The following is a 9,199-nucleotide window of genomic DNA, read 5'->3' on the forward strand; positions in this document are numbered from 1 at the left end:
AAAGAGAGACATACTGTAGAGAGTGAAAGTGACAGAGACAGAGTGGGAGAAAAGAGAGAGAGAGAGAGAGAGAGAGAGAGAGAGATAAATACAAGTACAGTGTCTTTGTTGGAGGCACCTTTCTTTGGCAACATCAAGTTGACCTATTTCAACCTGCAGCTTGTTTTTCTCTTGCGCTTCTCTTAGTGTTGTCCCGCGGGCCGGATTCAATCCCTCGGGGGGCCTGATCCGGCCCGTGGGCTGGATCTTTGACACCTGTGCCTTAAACGCAGTCTTCCGAGTCTCCTTTTTTCGGTCCGTCTGCGAATCTCCTGCTAAACTCTATTGCGATACGTCAAGCCCAGGGAATCTCCGTTTTTTTGCCCGTGTTTTGCTCCTGTTTTGTCCTCGCCCTGACCCGTTTGATTTTGACCGCTTCCTCGTTCCGATCAATCTACTTCTGCGACCGACGACCCCCGCATCGAGCGTGCGCTCGTTCCTCTTTTCCCCGATAAATTGTGAGTAACGTTACGCGAGTGGGTTCTGCTTCCTGTTTCCTGTCCTGGTCCTGACACTTCTTGTGTATTCAGTCAATCATGTTGGCAACAAAATGAAATGATTTTTTGTCTAGAAATAGGAGTGAAAGGTTTTGATTTAAGAGCGCATGTGTGGTGGAAAAGAGCAGCTTTTTTCCACAACATGTTTGGTGATTCCATGAAATGGCCGCCCCCCCCCCCCAACCGCCCCCCCCCCCCCCCCGCACCCCCAAAAAAAAAGGCAATAGGGCGACGTCTAGGGGCGAAGAGGGCGACTCACGGCAGAAAGTGGCGTTCCTCCAGGTGGCGGGGGTCCCCCCGGCGCGGACGCACTGGCGCGAGAACTCGGAAAGGCTCCGGCAGAGGGCGGCCGTGGCGGCGGCGGGGGCGCCGACGGCCTCGGCCCGGCAGACGTCGGAGCGGCAGGCCTCCAGGAGAGCCACGGACTCCGGCAAATTGCGGCAGTCGCCCAACGCCGCCATGGCCACGGCGCACCGTTCCTGGAAAAATGAGACCGACGTGGTGTTTGTGAACGGAACGGCTCTAGAGGCCGGCTCTTTCGGGGGAACGACGGGAGCCCGCTCCCGCCGATCGGGAGTCGTGCCTTTTTACCTATTTTTAAATTTTGTTTCTTTTTCCTTCTTCATTCCCTTTTTTTTCTTATTTTTGTCTCTTTTTCACGTTTTAAATTTGGTTCCCACTTTTTATTGGGGCGGCAGTGGCTCAGGAGGTAGAGCGCTCGTCTTGGGATCAAGGGATCCCAGTTCGAATCCCGGCTCGTCCGTGTTACATGCCGAAGTGTCCTTGGGTAAGACACTGAACCCCTAATACCCCCAATAAGCAGGTTAGCGCCTTACATGGCTGCAAGGCCGCTATTGGGAAATGTGGAGCACATTGTAAAGCGCTTTGGGAAGTCATTGACTTGAAAAGCGCTATATAAAATGCAGATCATTTCATCATCATCATTTCATCATTATTTTTTATATTTTCTTTATTTTTCTATATTTTTTCTTATTTTTTCAGTCTTTGTCTGACACTATCTAGACATCTATCTAGACATCTGACACAGTCTTATTGTGTTTTCCTTTTTTTCTTATCCTTTTCCCCCTTGTTTCTTTTTCCTCCTTCATTCCCCTTTTTTCCCTTGTTTTTTCTTATTTTTGTCTCTTCTTCACGTTTTAAATTTGGTTGCCACTCTTTATTTTTTTACATTTTCTTGATTTTTCTCGTTTTTCTTGATTTTTCAGTCTTTGTATTCTGTTATCCCTTTTTTCTTATCCATTTTCCATTGTTTCTTTTTTCTCCTCCTCCACTCCCTCTTTTTTTATCAGTTTTTCTTTCTTTTTCTTCATTTTTCACCCTTCTTTTTCCTCTTTTCTCCCATTTTTCTTCTTCTGAGTCATTTTTCCCTTTTTTTCTTCCCCCCTTTTTAAACGAGACAAAAGACGTTGCAGTTTAGTTCTCTGGAGTCTCCGTAGTTTATAATTGTGCTTTTAGCACTTGTTTTCAGTTGAACGACACCTAGTGGTCAAAGATTACACACGGTCCCTTTAAGTTGTGGAATTGTATTTTCTATGACCGCCATTCTTGTTAAGAAGTGAATTTTGATTGAATGTGTTTTTTGGATGACATTTGCATAAAGGGGCGGGACCAGGAAGGGATCAGGCCCCGCCCCCCAAGCCATTTCTGACCTTTCCGTGGCAACGGTGGTCAAGACGCGCCTCGGGGTCCTTTTCCGGATCTCGCCGGCACCTTTCCGCCGGTCCGCTGACTCGGTGCCGCTCGGCGTACTCGTCCACGGAAAGACCTTCTCCGACAAAATAAAAGACAAAAACTCCATCGACTTAATTCCTACATCTAGGGGAAGACCTTCTCCTTCAAAATAAAAGACAAAATCTCCATCGACCTGATCCTATTATCAAGGGAGAGACTTTCTCCTACAAAATAAAAGTCAGGACCTCTATCGACCTGATCCTACCATCAAGGGAGAGACCTTTTCCTACAAAATAAAAGTCAGGACCTCTATTGACCTCATCCGTACATCTAGGGAAAGACCTTCTCCTACAAAATAAAAGCCGAAAACTCCATCGACTTGATCCTATTATCAAGGGAGAGACTTTCTCCTACAAAATAAAAGTCAGGACCTCTATCAACTTGATCCTACCATCAAGGGAGAGAACTTCTCCTACAAAATAAAATCCGAGCATCCAGGGAAAGACCTTCTCCAAAAAAATAAAAGTCAAGACCTCTATTGACTTGATCCTACCATCAAGGGAGAGACCTTCTCCTCCAAAATAAAAGCCAAGAGCTCCATCGACCTTCTCCTACAAAATAAAAGTCTGGACCTCTATCGACTTGATCCTATGATCAAGGGAGAGACCTTCTACAAAATAAAAGCCGAGAACTCCATCGACTTGATCCCTACATCTAGGGGAAGACCTTCTCCTACAAAATAAAAGCCAAAAACTCCATCGACTTGATCCTACCATCAAGGGGGAGACCTTCTCCCACAAAATAAAAGACAGGCCCTCTATCGACTTGATCCCTACATCTAGGGGAAGACCTTCACCTACAAAATAAAAGCCAAGAATCCGGGGAAAGGCCTTCTCCTACAAAATAAAAGCCAGGCCCACCATCGACTTTGTAGCCGACCTTCTCACCGTTTCCCCCGAATTCGTCGTGGACGCCATTGAAGTTTCCGCAAAGCCCGCACACCCGCCCTCGGTATTCGCCGTCCAGCTGGATCTGAAAAGAACCAATCGGTACGCTGAATTCATCATTTTTAAACCTGTGAGGCAGCGGTGTCAAACGTGTCGCCCGAGGGCCGGATCAGGTTCGCCGAGACCCGCGGGACCGCGGTGAGAGAAGTACGAGAGCACGACGAGCCGCGCTCCCGAACAAGTCCACTTGATGTGGCCAAAGCCAGGCACAGCCACTCACAAGGCAACTGGAGCTGTATTCTCTCTCTTTCTCTCTAAGACCCCTCCCTTTCTCTTTTTCTCTCTCTCTCTCTCTCTCTAAGCCCCCCTCCCTTTCTCTTTCTCATTTCTTCTCTCTCTCTTTCTCTAAGGCCCCCCCTTTCTCTTTCTTTTTCTCTCGCTCTCAGCCCCCTCTCTTTCTCTTTATCTCTTTCTAATAACCCCTCCCTTTCTCTCTCTCTCTCTCTAATAACGCCTCCCTTTCTCTTTCTTTCTCTCTCTCTCTAAGCCCCCCCACCCTTTCTCTTTCTCTCTTTACCTCTCTAAGACCCCCTCCTTTTCTCCCTCTTTCTATCTTTCCCTCTCTAAGCCACCATCCCTTTCTCTTTCTCTCTCTCTCAAAGACCCCCTCCCTCTCTCTATCTATCTCTAGTACCCCCTCCTTTTCTCTTTCTCTCTTTCCTTCTCTCTCTCTCCAAGACCCCCTTTTTTCTTTCTCTCTTTCTCTTTTGGGTACTAGCTTTTTTTTTTTCTTCTCTGCCACGCGGTCCCCCCCCCGAGCGTAAACCAGTTCGACACCTTTGCCGTAAACGCTAGCGGAGGTTGAAAAGCAACGTACGCTGAGGGCGTCTTTGAGGTTCCAAACCAGTTGGAGTCCCACTTTGGACCGGAGCAGGAGACCGGAGCGAGCGGTCTCGATCAAAAGTCCCGGCTCCGTCACCGGAAGAGAAACGCTGCTCGTGCAAAAAACACAAAGTCGCCGACTAGATGATATATACATTTTATAGACATTCAAAAGAAATACTTTTGAGTACATTCGTCCAAGATTTTCGTATGAATTTTTTGCCAATTTTTTGTTTTATTTATCATTTCTTACAGCATTGAATTGGTAGGCGCACTTTTGGATGGATGGCAAATTTTTTGGTGCACCTTATAGTCCAGGAAATACAGGAAGTGGAAGAATATTTGTGTCATGGTTGCCATGGTGCCCAATTGGCCCCTTTTGTGGCGCTAGCTGCGGTCCTGTATCGTACCCGTTTATTGTTGTCCCGTTTAGTTTTGGGTTCCCGTTTTTTTCCGTCTGTTTTCGTCCCGTGTGTTAGTTCCTCCGGTTTTTGTTCCCGTCTAGTTTCTCCTGTTTATTTTCCTTATCCCGATTCGTCATCGATTTCGTCGGTCTCCGGCTTCCCGTCTTTCCACGTCAGACCAGCCGCCTAACGTGCACGGCTCCCCGTTTTCCTTAAAACTCGCGTGAGAACGTCACGCGATCGGGTCCTGATCCGGTACCGGTCTATGAGAATGTGGTTGTTTCACGATGCGGCATTCTTGCTCAAAATAAAAAATAATAATTTCATTAAAAAAACCACTTCTTTCAAAATATCCTTGTCAGTCGTGTAAAAAAAGAGCTTCAACAAATCTTTTCCTTAATCCCGGATTTATTTTTATCGCCAATACTCAAATTGGATTTGGGCACCAAAACGTCAACGAGAAAATGTACCGGTAGTCAAAATGTTATTTAGGCGGAGCAGCACGGTGTCACAGTGGTTAATGCGTGTGCGGCACAGTTCTGAGGTCATGAGATCGAACCTCCTGTGTGGAGTTTGCACGTTCTCCCTGTGTCTGTGTGGGTTCCCCCGCCCCATTGCAAAAAGGTTGATCGGCCTAACCAAATCGTCCCTAGCTGAATTGTCTGTCCCCGTGTACTCTGCGATTGGCTGGCAAGCAGTTGAGTGTGTCCCCTGCCCACTGCCCGAAGATAGCTGGGATGGGCTCCGGCACCCCCGCGACCCTACTGAGAATAAGCGGTGCAGATGATGGATGGATGTTATTTAGGTGGAACGGAGAAAACTGTACAACGAGTAACATTATTTTCTTCCCCGTCAATATACGAATTGGATTTACGGCGACGTGGAGCAAAAAGTTCGATTGCTAAACAAAAATATCATCCAAAAAATCATTTTTCCATATCAAAAATCGAATTGTTTTGAAATGATTTTCTTCAATAGTGCAATCCAAAACTCCAAATGGGTTGAAATAAAAGGATTTTTCATGATATAGAGATGTTGGCGTGCTAAATGTCTTTAAAAAAAGATGATTTATCAATTGACTTTATTTGTCAAGTATAACGATTTGTCACTTTTAGCAAAAAAAGTGACATTCTAAATCAGGGGTGTCAAAGAGGCGACCCGCGGGCCGGATCAGGCCCGCTAAGGGATTGAATCCGGCCCGCGAGACAACGGTGAGGGAAGCGCAAGAGAAAAACGAGCTGCGGGTTGAAATATATCCACTTCATGTTGCCAAAGCCGGGTCCCTGTCACAAATGCTGTACTTGTATTCCTCTCTTTCTTTTCTCTTCACTCTCTCTCACTTTGCACTTTCTCTCGGTCTTTCTCTCTTGCTCACTTTTCGCTTTCTCTTTCTCTCGCTCTTGTTTTTTTCTCTCGCTCTCATTCCTATCTCCCTCTCTCGCTTTACTTTTTCTTGCTTTCCTCTCTCTCTCTCATTCACTTTTCTCTCTCTTGCTTTTCTTTCCCTCTCTTTCTCGCTCTCGATTTCTCTCGCTCTCTCGCTTTACTCTATTTTTCTCTCCTCTCTCTATATATCTCTCTCTCTCCTTCACTTTTCTCTCTCTTGCTTTTCTCTCTCTCTCTTTCTCGCTCTTGCTTTGCTCTCTCTCCTCTTGCTTTGCGCTCTCTCCCTCTCTCTGTTTTGCTTTTGACCCTCTCTTTCTCTCTCTCTCTCTCTCTCTCACGTGCTTTTTCTCTCTCTCTCTCTCTCTCTCTCTCTCTCTCTCTCTCACTTTACTCTTCTGTCTTTCTCTCTAAACTACTAGTTCGGCCCCTGAGAGAATGTATGTTCTATATTTTGGCCCCCGACTTAAAATGAGTTTGACACCGCTGTTCTAAATGGAAGCAAGAGCATGGTGAAGGGATATGAGTAACAATCTGACTTTGAGTCCTCCCCAGCAGCAGGGGGCGCCATACGATTAGACACGTCAAAAAATCGAACATGTTTTTGGCTGTCGGCGGTCGCGAAAGGGTCCTGGTGGAGTTTCCAAACCCTCGAAAAAAAAAAATCTCACTTGCGTCCGTTGACGTCGACGCCGCCGTCGCGCCGCATCTCCACCGCGTCGGCGTCCAATCGGATCAGGACGCTCCGGATGTCGCCGTCGGCGACGCCCCGTCTCATTTGCACGTCGAAACGTTGGTAAGCGGCGGAACAGTCGGCCGCCGCTCGGTAGTTGCAGGACGACGGCAGGCTGAAGAAAGCCCCGTCGGTGGTGCGCCAATGAGAGCGCCCCCAGGTGGAGCACCACCCCGGTGCCCCCTCCGCAACTTCATGGACGGGAAAAACAAAGAAATCCGACCTTACACTTTAGCAATGACTGGTCGCTGGCAGCCAATCATCGGAAGGGAATGGTCGCGACCGACTGTGTGCCAGTGAGGGCGCCCCCTGGTGGGGCACAGCCCCTAGGTGGGGCACAGCCCCTGCACCACCTACAGAACTTGGACAGAAAAATAGAAATTTAGATTTATAGATGAAGGAGGACAGAAGGACTCGTCGTAAGCAGCTAATAATTGAAGCCTAAAAAGACTGCTCTCACCCAACTGTACACCAATGAGAGCGCCCCCAGGTGGAGCACCACCCCGGCAACCCCTCTACGACTTAAGGCAGGGGTGTCAAACTCATTTGAACTCAGGGGCCACACCATAGAACCAACGTTCTCTCAGGGGCCGGACTAGTCAACTAAAGAAAAAGAGAGATCAAGAAATAAGAGAAAGAGGGAGGGAAAGGAGAGAGGGCGGGACAAAGAAAGAAAAAGAGGGAGAGAGCGTGAGAAACAAAAGAGATAAAAAGTCGTGAGAGAGGGGGAAAAGAAAGGGAGACGTACAAAGAAATCCAAAGAGAAATAGATAGACAGAAGGAGAGAAAAGAGAAAAGAAAGCGCAAAGGAAGAGAGATAGAGAAAAGGAAAAAAGGAAATTAGAGCAAAAGAAGTTAAAAAGACACAGGAGAGAAGGAGACAAAGAGCAACAAAGGAAGAGAAAAAGAGAGACACAGAGAGTGAAAAAGACAGAGTGGGAAAAAAGGGGTGGAAGAGAGAGAGAGAGAGAGAAAGAAATACAAGTACAGTGTCATTGTTCAAGGCACATTTCTTTGGCAACATCGAGTTGACATATTTCAACCTGCAGCTTGTTTTTCTCTTGCACTTCTCTGAGTGTTGCCTTGACACCTGTGACTTCATGGATGAAAAAAAAAGAAATCTAACGTTACAGATGAACAAGGATAGCCAATCATGACAGAAGGACTGGTCGCCGGCAGCCAATGATCAGAAGGGAGTCGCCGCACGCAGCACCATCCTGTGGTTTTCCCCAGAACTTCACCCTGAGGGTTTCTCCAAAACTCGACGGACAGAAAAATGACAACTTTAGCTTAACAGACGAACGAGGACAGAAGAACCGGTCACTGGAAGCAGGCAGTCAGATGCCAAAAGGGTTTGGTTGCTCCTAGCCAGTGATTGGCGCCCCCAGGTGGCGGACCACCTGCAGAACTGCACCCTGAGGTTTTCTCCAAAACTCGACAGACAGAAAATTGACAACTTTAGCTTAATAGACGAACGACGACAGAAAAACTGGCCATTGGAAGTTGACGATAGCATGCTAAAGGGGATCGGTCTCACCTGAATAGGTTGCATCAGTGTCACCGCTAGAAAACCAAACCAGAATCCAGAAGAGCATCGCGGTCCTCAAGAAGGTGGTGACCTTCATGCTGCTGCGGTCTGAGAAGTGGAGTGCACCAAGAGGCCGCTTAAATATGAGTACCGACCTCTCCCAGGGAAATCCCCCGTGCACCTTGGGTCAACAGGAGCGATCCGAATTTTAGCTCCGCCCCCAGGACCTCTGACCTCTCGGGGTCGGGTTTCTTTCTGTTCGATGACCCATCCGTCATCCTCACCTTGACAGGGAATTCAACCTTCCGGACTCCAACCAGGATCTGCATCCTGCATGCCAGCAAACGTACACAATGTCTTTTGAAACCCTGTCAGAAATCCGTCAGCAAGAGAAACCTTTTCATTGCTAAGCTAACATTTGTCAGCCCTTTTGTGTGAAGTCGAAAAAAACATTTTGAATGTATGAAATCATGATGTCACTCACGAGCACCTATCTGGTAAATTAGCTTTAGACGTTAAATTGCTAGTTAACTACCAGGAATGCTAACACCAAGTGAGCGAATGATAATAATAATAATAATTTCCTTGTATTGTCATTCTGTGTCACAATGTACACAGAACGAAATGTCGATTGCACCTGACCCGTTATAGCGAGCCGATGCAGCCGCAGCCAACAGAGGGCGCCGCCGACCACTTTTTAAGTCGCTAGTAGGACCTTCTAGCTAGAATCAAGGACAGAACTTTTAGAAAGTTATGCAACATTTTTCTGCCCAGTCATTTGAATGAAACAAAAAAAAGTATATAGGAAATGGAAAAAAACAAATGTACCCTTTGCAGGAAGATGGCCGACAATGATGTGAGCGCCCTCTAGGTTGTCCTCATAATAAATGCCTTTATATACCTTTATATGATAGTTCATCCATTTTTGTTTATTACTTAAATCAACACAAATTTTAAAGATCTACCATTTTGTAACATCAGAAAACGCTAAATCATACAAAAACTGTTCCTTTAAGTCATCTTTCATGTGTTCTGACATATTTCTGCCCAAAATAACAGAAACGAAAACACAAAAGCAAAGCAAAACTCAACAG

General features: G+C 46.7%; 1 protein-coding gene across 1 annotated transcript in view; it reads right to left on the reverse strand.

The window, feature by feature from the left end:
* LOC148366600 (mucin-2-like) overlaps positions 1–8,434 on the reverse strand; it is a 49,425-nt gene extending 40,991 nt beyond the window's left edge. The window contains exons 1-7 of the mRNA XM_088333322.1: positions 8,287–8,434; positions 8,115–8,213; positions 6,516–6,768; positions 4,053–4,167; positions 3,149–3,260; positions 2,207–2,322; positions 796–1,015 (exon numbers count right to left, since the gene is read on the reverse strand). Coding sequence (XP_088189448.1) covers positions 796–1,015; positions 2,207–2,322; positions 3,149–3,260; positions 4,053–4,167; positions 6,516–6,768; positions 8,115–8,213; positions 8,287–8,434 — 1,063 coding nt within the window. The remainder of the gene's footprint in view (positions 1–795; positions 1,016–2,206; positions 2,323–3,148; positions 3,261–4,052; positions 4,168–6,515; positions 6,769–8,114; positions 8,214–8,286) is intronic.
* Positions 8,435–9,199: the final 765 nt, after the last annotated feature.

This window comes from Urocampus carinirostris, chromosome 4 (assembly GCF_059441175.1).
Source record: "Urocampus carinirostris isolate Australia breed hairy pipefish chromosome 4, RoL_Ucar_1.0, whole genome shotgun sequence".
Taxonomy (NCBI): domain Eukaryota; kingdom Metazoa; phylum Chordata; class Actinopteri; order Syngnathiformes; family Syngnathidae; genus Urocampus; species Urocampus carinirostris.